The 18,095-nt window shown below is 36.3% G+C and overlaps 1 protein-coding gene and 1 non-coding gene across 2 annotated transcripts in view; both read left to right on the top strand.

Moving 5' to 3' along the window:
• Positions 1–18,095, top strand: part of WDR64 (WD repeat domain 64) — a 149,971-nt gene that overhangs the window by 88,741 nt on the left and 43,135 nt on the right. The window contains exons 16-18 of the mRNA XM_033851972.2: positions 13,634–13,764; positions 16,396–16,497; positions 17,685–17,754. Coding sequence (XP_033707863.1) covers positions 13,634–13,764; positions 16,396–16,497; positions 17,685–17,754 — 303 coding nt within the window. The remainder of the gene's footprint in view (positions 1–13,633; positions 13,765–16,395; positions 16,498–17,684; positions 17,755–18,095) is intronic.
• LOC117309699 (U6 spliceosomal RNA) lies at positions 336–441 on the top strand. Its single transcript, XR_004524013.1, has one exon. It is a non-coding gene; the product is annotated as a U6 spliceosomal RNA (small nuclear RNA).

The following is an 18,095-nucleotide window of genomic DNA, read 5'->3' as shown; positions in this document are numbered from 1 at the left end:
TATGTTTTTTAGATTTGTCTATGTCACTGTATATATCAATAGCACTTTTTATTGAACACCTACTATGTGTTGAGCACTATTCTTAGCATTCGGAATGCAAAGTTTAATGAGGTATGGTACCTGCACTACTGCATTATAGGATTGTAGCAGAGAACTTGGAGGGTTGAGCCAGGGTGCAGGGGTGAAAGAAGAGGAGGTTCCTGATGAAGATAGTTGCTGAATTAGTTCTTTAAGAACAATCAAGAGTTAGCTTGGCCCAGAAAGGGAGTTTCTAAGGGGAGGTGAGAGGACAAAGTGAATCCCAAGGGGAGGAGTAACATGGAAAAAATGTCACAGTGCTTGCTTGACAGCACATATACTAAAATTGGACTGATACAGAGAAGACTAGAATGGCCCCTGCAGAAGGATGACATGCAAATTCATAAAGTGTTCCATATTTTTCACAGAATACACATTCTTTTCAAGTGCACATGGAACATTCTCTAGGACTGACCACATACTAGGGCACAAAACAAGCCTCAACAAATTTAAGAGTATAGAAGTTATCTTAAACATCTTCTCTGACCACAACAGCATGAAACTAGAAATTAACAACAGAAAAAGAAATGAGAAAAAAGCAATTACATGGAGGCTAAACAAAATGTTACTAAAAAACCAATGGGTCAATGATGAAATCAAAGAGGAAATTAAAAAATACGTTGAGACAAATAACAATGAAATCTCAACCATACAAATCTATGGGATGCAGCAAAAAGAGTTATAAGAGGGAAGTTCAGAGTAATTCAGGCCTTCCTCAAAAAAACAAGAAAAATCTAAAACCACCTAACATACCATTTAAAAGAATTAGATAAAGAAGAACAAATAAAACCTAAAGTCAGCAAAAGGAAGGAAATAATAAAGATCAGAAAGGAAATAAATAAAATAGAGACTAAAAGAAACCAGAAAAAGTCTATAGAACCAAGAACTGGTTCTTTGAAAGGATAAACAAGATTGACAAACCTCTGGCCAGACTCACCAAGAAAAAAAGAGAGAGAACACAGATATACAAAATAAATATAAAAAACCATAAGGGAATACTACAAATAATTGTATGTCAACAAATTCAACAACCTAGAAGAAATGGATAAACTTCTAGAAGCATACAGTCCACCGAAACTGAATCAAGAATAAATAGATAGGGACTTCCCTGGTGGCTCAGTTGTTAAGAATCCACCTGCCAATGCAGGGGATGTCGGTTTGATCCCTGGTCCAGGAAGATCCCACATGCCATGGAGCAGCTAAGCCTGTGTACCACAACTACTGAGACCATGCACTGCAACTACTGAAACCCATGTGCTCTAGGGCCCATGTGCCACAACTACTGAAGCCCACATGCCTAGAGTCCATGCTCCACAACAAGAGAAGCCACCACAATGAGAAACCCATGCACCACAATGAAGAGTAGCCCTCACTCACAACTAGAGAAAGCCCACATGCAGCAACAAAGACCCAATGTAGCCAAAAAATAAATAAAAATTTTTAAAAAGAATAAATAATTTGAACAGACTGATCCCTGCAACTGAAATAGAATCTGTAATTTTAAAATTCACTACAAACAAAAGTCCAGGACCAGATGACTTCACAGGTGAATTCTACCAAACATACAAAGGAGAACTTATACCAATCCTTCTCAAATTCTTCCAAAAAAATTGAAGAGGAGGGAACACTCCCAAGGACATTCTATGAAGCCACCATCACCCTGATACCAAAATCAGACAAAGACACCACCAAAAAGGAAAATTACAGGCTAATATCTTTGATGAATATAAATGCAAATATTCTCAACAAAATATTAGCAAACTGAATCCAACAACACATAAAAAAGATCATACACCACAACCAAGTGGAATTCATCCCAAGTTCACAAGGATGGTTCAACATACACAATTCAATCAATGTAATACACTACATCAACAAAATAAAACACAAAAACCACATGATCGTCTCAATAGATGCAGAAAAAGCCTTTGACAAAATTCAACATCTATTCATGATTAAAACTCTTACCAAAGTGGGTATAGAGGGAACATATCTCAAAATAGTGAAAGCTATTTATGACAAACCCACAGCCAATATAATACTCAGCGGTGAAAAGTTGAAAGCCTTCCCACTAAAATCTGGAACAAGACAAGGATGCCCACTCTCACCACTGCTCTTCAGTATAGTATTGGAAGTCCTAACCACAGCAATCATACAAGAAAAAAAAATGTGTCCAAACTGGAAGGAAAAAGTTACAATTGTCATTATATGTAGGTGATAAGGATACAAGATTAACATACAGAAATCAGTTGCATTTCTTTACACCAACAATGAAATATTAAAAAGGGAATGTTAAAAAAACAATGTCTTTTAAAATCACAACACAAAAAATAAAATACTTAGGAATAAACCTCACTAAGTAGGTGTAAGATTTATATGCTGAGTACTATAAAACATTAATAAAGGAAATAAAAGAGGATTCAGAGAAATGGAAAGATATTCCATGTTCTTGGATTGGAAGAATTAATATTGTTAAAATGGCCATACTACCCAAAGCAATTTATAGATTTAATGTTATCCCTATCAAATTACCCACGACATGTTTCACAGAACTAGAACAAATAATCCTAAAATTCATATCATACCATAAAAGACCCAGAATAGCCAAAGCAATCCTGAAGAAAAAGAATAAAGCGGGAGGCATAACCATCCAAGACTTCAGACAATACTACAATGTTACAGTAATCAAAACAAAGTGCTATTGGCAGAAAAACAGACATATGGATCAGTGGAACAGAATAGAGAGCCCAGAAATAAACCCACTCACCTACGGTCAATTAATCTTCAACAAAGAAGGCAAGAACATACAATGGATAAAGATAGTCTCTTCGGCAAGTGGTGTTGGGAAAGTTGGACAGCCACATGTAAATCAATGAACTTAGAACACACGCTCTCACCATACACAAAAATAAACTCAAAATGGCTTAAAGATTTAAACATATAAGACATGACACCATAAAGCTCCTAGAAGAGAACACAAGAAAAACATTTTCTGACATAAATCATAACAATGTTTTCTTAGGTCAGTCTCCCAAGGCAACAGAAAAAAAAATGAAAGTAAACTAATGGGACCTAATCAAACTTACAAGCTTTTGCACAGCAAAGGAAACCACAAACAAAATGAAAAGACAACCTACAGAATAGGAGAAAGTATCTGAAAATGATGAAACTGACAAGGGCTTAATTCCCAAAATATACAAACAGCTCATACAGGTCAATATAAAAAAAGAAATCAAAAAATGGGTAGAAGACTTTAATAGACATTTCTCCAAAGAAGACATACAAATGGCCAATAAGCACATGAAAAGATGCTCAACATTGCTAATTATTAGAGAAATGCAAATCAAAACTACAATGAGGTACCACCTCATGCCAGTCAGAATGGCCATCATTAAAAAATCTACAAAAAACAAATGCTGGAGAGGGTGTGGAGAAAAGGGAACCCTCCTACAATGTTGGTGGGAATGTAAGTTGGTACAGCCACTGTGGAAAACAGTATGGAGTTTCCTCAGAAAACTGAGAATAGAATTACCATATGATCCAGCAAACCCAGTCTTGGGCATATATCCAGACAAAACTATAATTCAAAAAGATACATGCACTCCAATGTTCATTGCAGCACTGTTTACAAGAGCCAAGACATGGAAACAACCTAAATGTCCATTGACAGATGAATGGATAAAGAAGATGTGGTACATATATACAATGGAATATTACTCAGCCATTAAAAAGAATGAAGTAATGCCTTTTGCAGCAACATAGATGCAACTAGAGATTATCATACTAAGTGAAGTAAGTCAGAAAAAGACAAATACCATATGACATCACTTATATGTGGAATCTATAATGACACAAATGAAACTTTGTATGAAACAGAAACATAATCAGGGGCATAGAAACTAGACTGGTGGTTGCCAAGGGAAAGGGGAGTGGGAGAGGGTTGGGTGGGAGTTTGGGATTAGCAGATGCATTCTATATTATATATAGAATGTATAAAAAACAAGGTCCTACTGTATAGCACAGGGAACTATACTCAATATCCTGTGATAAACCATAATGGAAAAGAATATGAAAAAGAATGGAAAAGAATATGAAAAAGAATATATATATATATATATATATATATCACTTTGCTGTATACCAGAAACTAATACAACATTGTAAATCAACTATACTTTATTTTTTTAAAAAAGCCCTAAAGAAAGACAAAGAAAGATCAATGCAAGAAGAGGATATCACACTCAATATATATGCACCCAGTATGGGAGCACCTAAATACATAAAACAAATACTAACAGAGATAAAGGGAGAAATTGACAGGAATACAATAATAGTAGTTGACTTTAATGCTGACTTCAATGGACTGATCTTCCAGAAAGAAAATCAGTAAGCAGCAAAGACCCTAAAGTGTACAGTCCCTTTGCTGTACAGCAGTAATTAACACAACATTGTAATTCAACTATACTTCAATAAAAATATAAATTTAAAAAATCACAGAGGTAAGAAATTGCATGGTTTTCTAGGGATAACTACAAGTATTTCAGTGTGCCTGAAATAAGTGGTAGAAGATGGAGACAGACAGAGAGGTAGAGCCTGGATCATTCTCAGTGTTATTAAGGAGATTGAATATCCTATAAGAAATGGAAAACAATTGAAAGGCTTTAAATGAGAAAAGTCATGATCAGATTTGTGTTGTGGTAGCAGATTTGATGCTGCTTTAATGGCAGATTCAAATGGACAAGACTAAAAGCAGAAGATTCAGGTAATAAGGTACCATTTTAGTTAAAAGATATAAGACCATGATAGTGGGGATGGTAGAAGGAGAGGTTTCCAAAAATATTTAGGTGATAAAAGTAGCAGAACTTGCAATTGATTAGTTAGTGATGGATACCATGCAGTCAGGAGAAGGTCCTGAGAGAAAAAAAGGAATCAATACAGCTCCAAGATTTCTAACTTGCATGATGAATTAGGAAGTGGTGCTACCCAATAAGATATAGAATAGAATGAAGGAACATGCTTAAAGAAGGTGATAAGTTAGACATATTAACTTTGAGATACTTGTAAAATTTCTAAGTAATTAGATATATAAGCCTGAAGCTTGTGGGAGAGGACTGGACTAGATTATTAGGTCATTAACGTAAGAGGATGATTATTAAAACATAAGAGGAGGGCTCCCCTGGTGGCGCAGTGGTTGAGAGTCCGCCTGCCGATGCAGGGGACGCGGGTTCGTGCCCCGGTCCGGGAAGATTCCACATGCCGCGGAGCGGCTGGGCCCGTGAGCCATGGCTGCTGAGCCTGCTGCATCCGGAGCCTGTGCTCCGCAACGGGAGAGGCCGCAACAGTGAGAGGCCCACGTATCGCAACAAAATAAATAAATTAATTAAAAAAATAAATAAAACATAAGAGGATGAGATTGCCCAGAGAGAGTTAGAAAAAAAAAGAAAAAGAAAATGGGCTGGAGGTAAACCCTAAGGATATAAATATTTAAGATGTTGGTAGAGTAAGAAGGTACTGAGTTAGAAACAGAAAATGAAGGATTATATAGACACAAGCAAAACCAAGAAAGTCCAGGGCCGAGCATGTCAAGAGAGTAAGAAGTTTCAGGAAAGAGGGAGCAATTGACAATGGAAGAATAGACCTCTAATCTTATTTAGATGTTCCCAAGTCTTGCCTATATCGCTGATATAGCACTTTCAAATTGTACAGTAATCAGGAGCAGATTTTTCAGGATTACTTGAGATGCTGCCTCCCAGGCTTGAAGTCCTCAGTATGTCCACCAAATAAAACATAACTCTCAACTTTTAGATTGTGTCTATATTCTTTTAGTCGACATTTATGGTGACTATGGATAAGGAACCCAGAGCTGATTTCTTTCCTTCACCTGAACTGTACGAGGATCTGGAGCCTTGGTACCAGCAGAGACCTCATGCCTATTCGCATCCTCGGGGAGTCCAGATGAATTCGGATGAGCATCTCCTGGTTCTAGGCTCTCCCGTTATTGGTTGATGATCCTAAGTTTTATTCGGTGGTGTTAAACTCATCTCTGGAGGAGTAGGTTACCCTTGAAACTCAGTTTCAAGAAGAGGTACCTGGGTTACCCTCAGTGTAAAAGGCACTGGGAAGATTTTTGCTCAGTTTAGACACTGAGTGGTTTATCGTCAGTTTAGAGACTGGAAAGACGTTGCTCAGTTAAACACCGAGTAAGGTTGGACTGGACTGAGTAATTAGGGGGAAGACTGACCTGTCATTTTTCCTTGAATTGGCTACCTTAATAGAGTTTGTTGAAATAAAACATAAATCTTATAAGAGCTTCTGAACTCTGAAGAACAGACTGTCTTCTCCTGGCCGGCAACAGCTTTCTCAGGTGAGTGAGAAACTTGCAGGAATGGTGGAGGCAAGACCATGCAGCTGTCCTATAGGGAAACCCATTAATTTAATTAACAACCTGCTCAACCCGGGATGTGAATAAGAACTGGCCATCCCATGATCTGAGCACCCATGGTGGTCTTATATGCCACCAGGAGAACCTGAGAAATGTAAGAGGGGGCTGAAACAACTCTGGGGCAAAAGCCTATAGGAGTTAAGATCTCAAGCAGCAATTGGCCCACCACATGATCATCACAATCATCACATTGCACATGATCATCACTAGCAATTTTTATTTCAACAAATTCACCTCAGAATGGGAAATAAAGCTTTCAGAACAAAAGAAAAAGGACGACAGATTGCCAGCCTCCAACTAATACCCCCAGCCAGGTTTACGTATGTACAAAACTTACAAGTACTTACTTAATTGGGAATTAAAGGAAATCTTACTCTAAAAATAAGGGGGCTCTTTTATGGCATATGAAGTTAAGTTTAAAAAGCTGGCTTGATAAAATTATCTTTTCAGAGTTCTGACTTTAAACAAAGGCTTTCTAGAGGGAACTTGCATTTCTCTTTCTGTATCTTGGAGATGTAAATGTTCTAGCTGATCTTTCTAGAGCATTGTGTGTGTGTGTGTGTGTGTGTGTGTGTGTGTGTGTTTGAAAACCTGACCTCTGCCATACTATTTTTGAGAGTAAACTTTCTGGATCTTACTTAGGTGACATCTTTCTCCACTCTCTTATAGGGAAGCCTCTTGCATCTTATTGGTTTGAATCACTATTAAAATATTTCATTAATGGCCAAATGACGGATCCTTTAAATTGAAGAAACTTCTAAATTGGTGGATTTTCTAGAGTGCTCTCATTATAAACAGCTGTTTTATTGGTACCTATAAAAACAAAAATCAAATTAAAGTGGAAAAAAGAAATATATCTAATGGTCAACCTAAGAACTTCCTTAGCTTGAATCAAACAAAGAAAAACAAATTTGGGAAGCTTTATTTGTGGTCTTTGCTTCCCCTCAAGAGCTCTTACAGATGTTAATAAAAACATTGGAATAAATTAATGTTAACAGGAAAAGAACATGTAAGAAAGTCTAGATACTTTTTCCAGCAAGGTAGAAATTTTTAAAAAGACATCTCAAATGAATAAAGAAATCTTTAGATAGTTATTTAAAATGGGATAAATAAAATGAATATTTATGTGATTACCTAAGGTTAAATGGGCCAAAAAGGACTCCCTACAGGTCCTCAACATTAAAAGCCAACAAGTCTACTTACCCCAGTTTAAAATATACATATATTAAGAGCTGAAAAAAATTTACACTGAGATATCTGACCAGCAAGTATTTGGAGCAACAGTTGGGCCAAAGCACCTGAGTTCCTTGGCTCAACCCTCTCTGGGGATCCCAGAGAATTTTATATAAAAATAGATTAAATGGGCAGGGAATAAAAAGAAAGAAAAACTTCTAGAACGCCTCCTGTAAGATCAAAGTTTGTTGATTGGATCCTAATGAAAACTAAAGGTATAAAAAGTGACATAATTGAGATGAAAGTGTATAAAATTGATATATTTAAATGGGCTTTATATAAGATGGTTATGTCTCTTTGTTTAATTATATTTCAGGATAGGCATGTTTCACTGGGGAATTCTTCCTCTGTGTGGTATTGAATCACTAGGTTGTGTTTCAGGGGGCTCTGAAGAGCTCCAGGTCTTTATGACTCAGTGCAGAAAGAATTCAGTGAGAGGCAAAGTGATAGATAAGAAGTGATTTATTAGCATAGGAAGCTTGTGAGGCTTACAAGTGGGTGGGTGAGAGGGTGCTGCCCCGAGAACATAGTGGGCTACAGTTTTATAATCAAAGGAAAAATGGCGAGGGGGAAAAGACCAACTTATTCCTCATTCTTGAGTAGACATCAAGCTTCCATCATCAGCTCCTCCTCCAGGTTGGGCAGGGGAGTTTTCTTGTCCCTATATGGTCAAGCTGGGACTGTCATGGCACTATGGAAAAATTATTCCATGTCTCAGTACAGTGAGGGTCTTTCACTTTGAAATGTCACCTTTCCATAAATTATTGTTTTGCATGTGTGTAGAGAACATGTCCCAAGGATTATAACTTACTGAGCTTGCTGGGCAAGATGTGGGTCTCATGCCACAATTGTTTTATTGTTTTGGGGCATGTCTCATGCTTCTGCTGCATGGTTTTGTTGCTAAGCAAGCCTGATTGGTTTTGTGGTTAAGCAAACCTACTTTCTTGAGTGATCATCAACTTACAGGGGTCCCCCATATTTTTTCTTTACTTACAATCCCCTAGTGGGATTAACTATTTAATCATCTAGTTTGTCCCTTTACTCTGTCCCTATCAGTATTATAAGACAAGGCATATAGATCTGCCCCTCAGGAAATATTAATTGAACATATTAAAGGAAACCGATAGGGGTACCTGAGCCATACAAAAAGTAAAACCTGGAAACTAACATTCAAGGGCTAATAAAAATAAAAATAGTGATTTTGCTCTGGGTTTAACTTGTAAACTCAGAAAGAAGGTCTTTGCTGAATGCCTTATACAAGCTTTTGAATGTATGATAAACTAAACTCTAATGTTCTGGAACATAGAGCTCATAAATTTCAGTTTAGTTAGAAATCTTCTCACTGATATAAAATATAGCTGGGCAAGTCAATCTTTTAGTATCCATTAGGTGACAGACCTGTTCTTTGGGGAATTAAAAGCAACTGTCTTTCTCTTGCAAATCTTTACAAACCAGAATGTAAATTCAAGTCACAAGGAGCTGAGACTGAGCCTAATTAGCTCAATCAGGCAGAACCTGACACCAAGGGGAAAAAAATGACAAAGTGACAGTTTTAAAATTCAAACCAAACTTTACAAATAGTAAAGCCTTAGTCATCTGAGCAAACAACTTTAATGTCTTCCAACTGTTCTTTGTAAATTAGTAAGTTTATATTGTAATACCTGATTCATTACTGGTTTTTTATTTATTTATTTTTTAGTGAAGCCATGAGATCTCTAGCTTTGCCTGTTTCTATATCTGTGTACACACTATACATATGAGATAGCTCTACCTCTGGAAGGTATTTTCAGAATTGAATTTATAAAGAGCTCAATTTTAAACTAAGCACATACAAATTAAATAGGAAAGAAACTGGCTAAAATGACTTTCAGGTTCATGTGAACTGGGAAATATTCAATATTAGGTTGATACCTGGTATTAAAGTTAAAATCTGTTGATCTAATAGACATGTCTTTAGAGCCATCAACATTAAGTATAATATTTTATTGTGCCTAGGTTTAATAGAAGTCATATAAGACCTTATTATATCTATTACAAGAAAAATAACTTGATATGATGAAACTTCGTAGTAAATTTAACTGAGATAAAAAGCTTTTTGGTTAACTTTAAAAATAATAATATTTTAGAAATGTCTACTTAAAGTGATCTCTCCAGATATTTGGTAACAAAGTTCTAGTGTTGCTTAATTTAAATGATGGAAGTTTATTAAATAGCTAGGTGATTCCCAAATAACATAAGATACTGAGACATAAATTACTAAACAGAGAAACTAAAGGTATTTAGGACTATAAATAAATATGTTTGGTGCCACCCTGAGATGTTCTCTATAAGAAAACAAATGTTTTTTAAGAAATTATCACTGGTATTATGTTTACCAATCTACAGAATGCTAACGTAAAATACAGTTCATAATTGCTTACCTCTTAGTTTTCACTAGAAATTAAGGTTTTTAAGAGTTGAGGATTCTCATTTAAACATGTAATTAAAGTGAATATTTTAAGTATACTGTGGGAAAGTAGAATGTGTGTTTTCAGTAAAGAAGTTATGAGGAATGGAATTACATTTTACTGGGGGAAAGTATGTCTTAGAGCTAGTTGTTTTTGGATGGAAAGATAAAGGATGAACAAATATGGATACAGAAAGTGATGAGAGATTATGGAAAGGAACTCTGAAGTTTTATGCATGTTCAGGATTAACTAATTTTAGACTGAAGTTAATTAAGTTAATGGATTTTGTTGTTAAGTAAGCTAGTACAAGACTGGAATTTGAAAAAAGTTTCTTAGAGTGCTCCTTTTTGATAACAGATTGTGTGAGTTTCTGTGCCCTTAAGTGATCTGTATTTGTTTTGTTTGGTTTTTAAAATTTTTGTGACTTTGGTTAAATGAATAAGTATTGTTTTGCAGTGACCTATGATCCTGTTGCATTTTAAAACCTTTTTTATATTTTTAACAAACTTCCTAAATATCAAACTCTAACTAAAGTTCTTTTAGCCTCCAGCTGACCCTGGGTTGCTTCGAAGGGCTTTGAAGGAACCCTGAGATATCTCTGAGAGAAATATTAAACTAATTAAGTTTATTTGGTATGTTAAATTACTTAAAGAACATTGCCAAGTGATTGGAGATGAACCTTAGCTTATAATGTATGGATAAATGTCATAAATACACATATTCCAAAATTTATATTAAATTCCTAAAATCTGATATGCTCTGATATGTTATCAGTCATAATTCTAGTGATTATCTTAAAATGTTATATGTCACAGAAATATCCAAGTTTCTTGCCAATTGCATTGTATTCAAATCTTTAACCATGCTATTTTAAGTTTTGTCTTTTATAGACAATCATTATTTTACTCTGATGCTTTTACAAAAATTAGGATCTTCAAGAAGACTCATAAAATGGACTTGTTTTAAACAAATATAAGTCTCTGATAGCCTTTAGATAACACCACTGAACTGAGGAACAAATGACAAAACTCTAATGGAAAATCTGATGACTTCATCCAGATCAACAGAAATTAATTTCACGGGACCAAATGAACTAAAAATTATGGTTTATAACATTATGACTTTTTGTAAAATATACTAGCTTTAATCTTTGTTTTCCAAAAATATCTTTCTTCTTATGCTATGTCCTACAACAAGTTGATAAAGTATACCTTTGTAAAAAAAGATGAAACATTTAACTTTTTCTCTCTACCTGATTAATCCAGACTTTGGCTTCTCCAGGTGGCTCTCTTGTGAACTTGATGGTTTATTGCAACTGGATTATAATATTTGTTTTAATTTGTTCTTTGTTTCCAAGTTGTTTATGCTTTGTGTCTCCCTGTTGCACTATTGACTTTATCAATGTTACTAGCTGTATTACTTATATCCTGTCTATTTTATAAGGTTGTTGTCTCTTGCTGTCACCAGGCCTCCAACAAATTGATGATGTTAGCTAAACATCTTGAGGACATAGATCACATTTATGACTCATAAAGTAATTGTAATTGTTAGAGAAATGCAAATCAAAACTACAATGAGGTATCACCTCACACTGGTCAGAATGGCCATCATCAGAAAATCTACAAACAGCAAATGGAGGACATAGATCACATTTACGACTCATAAAGTAATTGTAATTGTTAGAGAAATGCAAATCAAAACTACAATGAGGTATCACCTCACACTGGTCAGAATGGCCATCATCAGAAAATCTACAAACAGCAAATGCTGGAGAGGGTGTGGAGAAAAGGGAACCCTCTTGCACTGTTGGTGGGAATGTAAATTGATACAGTTCCTATGGAGAACAGTATGGAGGTTCTTTAAAAAGCTAAAAATAGAATTACCATATGACCATCAATCCAACTCCTGGGCATATACCCAGAGAAAACCATAATTCAGAAAGAAACATGTACCCCAATGTTCATTGCAGCACTATTTACAATAGCCAGGTCATGGAAGCAACCTAAATGCCCAATGACAGATGAATGGATAAGGAAGATGTGGTACATATACACAATGAAATATTACTCAGCCATAAAAAGGAATGAAATTGGGTCATTTGTAGAGATGTGGATGGACCTAGTAATAGTGTGATTCTAGGTATAGGAAGAAGCAAAAAGGTAAAACATTTCATGAATCATAATAGACTAGTAAGACAGAGGATCCAGAGAATCTGTAATTATCAACAGGGCCTAATCCAGAAATTAGCACCTGGAGTGACATATCAACAAAAATTTTTGCCTGATCTGGGAAGAAACTCTGAGCACTGTGGGACAAAAATTGGTCATGAAATGTCTCCCAAGTATCGCTCAAATTTCAGACCAAGAGGAGGAACTAAGAAATCAAATATGTCCTGCCATATCAGTAAAAAATATATCACAGTCATCAATAATTGCAGTCATCTCTGATGGTGAGCTGGTTAGTCCTGAGGGAACTCAGGAAGGGAACAAAGAATACTTGCCATCTAGCAGGCATCAGACTACAGCCACTCCTGAAGTTGAGCCCTGAGGAAACTCAGGATGTAAAAACACTGGATACTGGCCCCAGGTAGCTGAGGTGTATATCAAAGGAATGATCTCAGTGAGTCCAGACTCTTGCATCTTCCCACATATAGAAAAGCACTAAATTCTTTAAATTGAGATATCTAGGTTTTCTTCTATTAACAGTAATCTTTTGTTGCTCTTTGTTGGAAAACTCCTATATATCCTAGCTCTCCCCTCACTTCCTTGGAGCAGTTTTCTCAGGGTTACTTGAGATGCTGCCTCCTGGGCTTGAAGTCCTCAGTATGTCTGTCAAATAAAACATAACTCTCCAAAAAAAACTGTACAGTAATCAACACTTTATCTGAATTCTTGAATTGTATTATAAGTTTTGCCAGGTCACCGACATTCTGTTTGGCTGTATATTCCAAGAACCTAACATAGTAGGTACCAAAAAAGTACTTGAGGCAAGACAATTGAAAAGCATCAAATAGCACTAGCAGTAGAAAGTCTTTAGTGGTAATTAGAAAAAGCTTTCATAGAGTGGCATGGAGCAGAAGTCAGACAATGGGTGAAAGGAAGGTAAGTTAAAACAGCTAATATAGAATATTCTTTCAAGAAGTTTGAAAAGGAGAGAAAGCTGGGAAGGTAATTTAATGGTTGGTAGTTACCGCTGAAGGAAGAAGACAGTAGAGAAGGAGACTATATTTTTGTTGTTTTAATAAATTCTACAAATTAAAATATTTTATGCCAAAAGAATTTAGCTTTTACTAACTTTCATGCTTTAGAATTTAAATATATATATTTTTTGTTTTAAGTTAATGACAGAATAATAAAGTGTGCACATTGTGTTTGTACTGTGCTTAGATATTGTTTTCATTATGGTCATTGAGTCTGTTTCCTTCCTTCTTCAGAATCCTGCCATCAGTATAGAAGTGAACTGCATTGATCTATTACAAGTAGAAGGATATAATTTGATAGCTGCCGGAACCTTAAATGGTGTGATCATCTTATGGAATTTTGGAACATCTACTGTCAAAGAAGTGTGAGTTGCATTGTTTCCTTAAATAATATAATCATTTCCATAAAAAGTTGAGCTGCAGAAAAGCCAGAGTAACATTCAATACTTAAAAATATAAATACTTAAAAAAATAAAGCAATAAATAAAAGGGATGATAACTCTTTCAAGGAGGCTTTCCTGGAGGTTATGCTCATGAGGAGACTATGTTTTAAGTGTCTAAATCCCAGAATGATATGAATAAAGTGAATCTTAAGTATATGTATTCCCAAGTGCTTTTACATTTACTCTTCTTGAGTATGTACTAGAGTATGTACATGCTTTCCATGTAAAATCTTGTCCAAATTCATAACCTTAACAAATACTTAAATACATAATAATTTTAAATAATAATCTCATAGCTTCAAGCACACATATCCAATTGCCTACTGGCAATTACAACATCTGGATTGCCAACAAGACCCTTAAAGTCCCACATACCCAAATCTTCTTCCCAGCCTACCCTCCCCCAAAACATCTTTTCCTGTATTCCCATTGACACCACTATCTACTCAGTCACCAAAGTCAAATGGTGAGAAGTATTCAAGAGGGGTTTTCCTTCTTATTCACCACCCCAACACATTACTACAGGTCAATATTAACAAGGGCATGACATATGTAATTCTACATCTCAACCAATTAGATTTGCTCTGTTCCACAAACTTTACCCTCCCCTTGCAATCCATTTCTAAATGTCCTTACCATTGGTTATAAAGAAAATAATGTAACATTGTATTATTTGTTATGGATGGATTATAAATAATAAGCTTTCCCCAGCTGTGTAATTGGGCTCTAAGCAAGGGCCATGTATGAACACCTTATGTCAAGAGAGTTTGTAAAATTGTACTTTGAGGTACAAGATAGCCAAGAACTTTAACAATGAATTAAAAAGAAAATCAATTCTATCTAAGCATTTGGGGGAAGGAAAGAGGTATAAAAGGAGGAGAGAAGAGAGTCAAAGAGAACAAGGGAAAAGAAGAAAAAAAAGCAAAAGAAATCTCTGCCTGTCTAGCTATAGTACCTTGCATACATCTACCTGGACTCCATGACCCTTTCCAGTCTATGTCAGAGTTTTCATTTTCAACCAAGTTTTGGGAGGAAATAGTCCTTTCCTTTTTGATTCTGGGTATATTTTCCTTTGAACCTTTAGCTGAAGTATCTGTTTCGGAAGACCCCTCCTCTGTACCTCAGCTCAGGTTCTACTAGGCCCTGCCGCTAGAATTCCTGTCATCCTTCAGTTCCTTCCCTTCAACCCTTGCCCTTAGGCTTTTCTCACAGACTGTATACTTGTCATTTTATTCCTATATCAATATACACTGCACAAGTCCTCACCTTCTTATTAATTCAGTTCTCACATTGTGTCAGCTTGTGTATGACTCACTACTTAGGGAGAACATATAGACTAAAAAGGCAGAGAAAATAGTCCTACTGCCACAGCTTAAAAGAGAGGGCAGCTTCCCTGAGAATATTCCCAATTCAAAGGTGAAGATCTTCCTTGTTGAAGTGCTACGCATTTTACCAAGGGATGCATGCAAATCCAATACCCAGTCAAAGAAAAATAACTGACGGTAATGGGTCATACACAGTGTCCTCTTCCTATAACAAGATGATTATACAAAAACGATTGATTTAGAATCACTGGAGTATTTCACATAGCATATAATTTAACACAGAACTGTCCAAGGTAATTTAGGCCTAGTTTAAAGACTCTAAAGTTGAACATGGTTTCCATATTCCTGGTGGGGGCCATCTCTACTTCTACCTCAAACTTTGCTTTAAGATCCCTTCACCAGTCAGGAGAAATAAGCTTTCTCTTTCTGTTCAAAGCGCCATGCCTTTTTTTGGATGCAAACTAGAAATTGTTGTTGCTAATGAATAGTCCACTTCACTATTCAGTTTACCTGCAGAGCAGAAATATGTAAAAAGTTGGAGCTCAACAAGTCATCAAACTCACAAGCTCCTCTTTTGAGCTTGGTTCACTCTCCAGGAGGTCCTTCATCACTTATCTGTCCAAATTAGCAGAGGCAATTTCCACTAAAGGAAAAAGAACAGTTTGCTACAAGGTCTATTTGCTATAAGGAATGTCAAGTGTGGCTTAACAGCCTACCATGAAGTGCCAGGACAGGCAGTGGAAGACCATCGCTCTGCTCCCAGGAAATGGCCTAGGAAGGTGTTCTTGGGAATCTGGGCTAATGGGAGACTCAAGCAGCAAGAATAGTGTGATCATCAAATTACCTGCTTTTCTTCTCCACTTAATTATAAGCTACTTGAAGGTAGTAACTACATTTTATTCAAATTTCTCACTCTACTTATTCAAAGAGTAGAAATCTATTCTTTAAACTGTATGAAACTACCAGGAAGTTATATGAGCTCACTCTGTGAACTATAGGTTGAAAAAATAGACAAGCTAATTGACTTAAAAGACTTCTAAGCACTAAAAGATCATGTTATACAGAACCTTATTAAGGAAAGTATGCTCAAATGCTATACCTCTGGGTTTTCTCTCCATATTCAATGAACATTTCAGGAGTTGATTAGTTCTGCATGGGATATATGATATAGTAATGTAAATTACCACATTTGTAAATTTTTATCATGTAAATGTATGCTTATTCCTAGGTACAGACCTGAAGATTGCTTCACTGTGGACCCTGACTTGGATCCTAAACGCTTTAGAATTAATGACATACTGTTTCTCTTTCGTAAACCTGAATGTGCAAGGTAACTCAATACTTATTGATCAAGAAATACTGTCTGGGACTTATGTGGATGATATAAAAAGAATTCTCTTCATCCCAGCATTTAGGAAGGTACAGTTGATGGAAGACATAGTTGGGCTGACTAGTTGGCTTCAGCTTTCTTCCCTGTTATTGTTTTTGTAAGTGGATGGTCCCCAGGAAGATTTAATTTGCTGTGTGGGGATCTAATTTCCCTTACCACATCTCCCTTTACAACAGTAGCAGAGAGGGAAAATGCTCACTTGACCATATTTGTAGCCAAAAGACAACTCTATGAGCACTTATGTAAAGCAGAAAAAAGGATTTATATGGCAAATATGAAAGATCATATGGCAGCAGTTTTCATATGACATCTACTATAGCTGAGCAATCTTCATTTCTGAGAGAGCAGGGGATTTTTTTTTTTTTTTTTTTTTTTGCGGTACGCGGGCCTCTCACTGTTGCGGCCTTTCCCGTTGCGGAGTACAGGCTCCGGACGCACAGTCTCAGTGGCCATGGCTCATGGCCCATGGGCCCAGCCGCTCCGCGGCATGTGGGATCTTCTCGGACCGGGGCACGAACCCACGTCCCCTGCATCGGCAGGCGGACTCTCAACCACTGCGCCACCAGGGAAGCCTGATTTTTTTTTTAAATTTTAAGAAAAGGTGAATTTCCTGTTTATATTTGCTTGAGAGCTCTGATTTCAGTAAACAATAGGCAATGGTAAACACATCTCTGGAGAGAAATCAAAGGCTTCTGTACTATCATCATCCAGAAGTGAGCCAGAATGTAACACCTTCCCTACTCCTTGACTTGAAATGTTCTTATTCTGAGAATATTTTTAGGACCTCATCTATATATATCTGCACCAGAACCCTAAGCCAGTTTTCAGCCCATTCTAGCAGAATTGGAAACTGTAGAGCAGAAGTTACCAGGTTTTCCAGGCCTCCCCACTGCCACCCCACTCCCCACCATTTCAGTGTCAGAGCCTCTGGGACAAAATCTAGCCTTAACAGTGGGACAGAGCAGATTTTTATTTCCCACACCCAGGCAGTATCCACAGTATGCACACCAGAATGCACAGATGATGGCAAGAGTAATCACCTGAAATTAAAACAGAGGAGAGCACCCTTTGAGTATGATAGATTATCTTAACTCTTCCTCTTCGGACTTCCCTCCCTCTCCTTGTAGGAGATCAAGTCAGGATTCCATATGTTCTTCATCCCAATGTGAGTCTAGCAAGGGTCCACAGAGTAGTAAGGTAAGCAAGAAATAAGGAGAGTATGTCTTCCTGTTATACCCAATGTTGGTTCAAAAATAGTGATTTGTTGCATATAAGTCCCTCCCCTGCATGTATGTAAGAACTTTTTTGTTTCCCCTAAAAAGCAATGTCTAAACTGTCTTCATCTTTTTTTCCTATTTTTTCAAGGCTTTTATATCTGCAAATAATCATGAAGAAAACAAATTACATAGGCTACTTTTAAGTTCATAAAATAATAATTTTAGACTATCTCTTTTGCTAAAAAGTATTACACAATTACACACATTTCACAGAGGGAAGAGACAGCATGTAATTACATAATGTAATGTAATGCCATGGTT

Source organism: Tursiops truncatus, chromosome 1 (assembly GCF_011762595.2).
Source record: "Tursiops truncatus isolate mTurTru1 chromosome 1, mTurTru1.mat.Y, whole genome shotgun sequence".
Taxonomy (NCBI): Eukaryota; Metazoa; Chordata; class Mammalia; order Artiodactyla; family Delphinidae; genus Tursiops; species Tursiops truncatus.
Note: the sequence above shows the minus strand (reverse complement) of the source record. Positions and strands in the feature narration are given on the sequence as shown.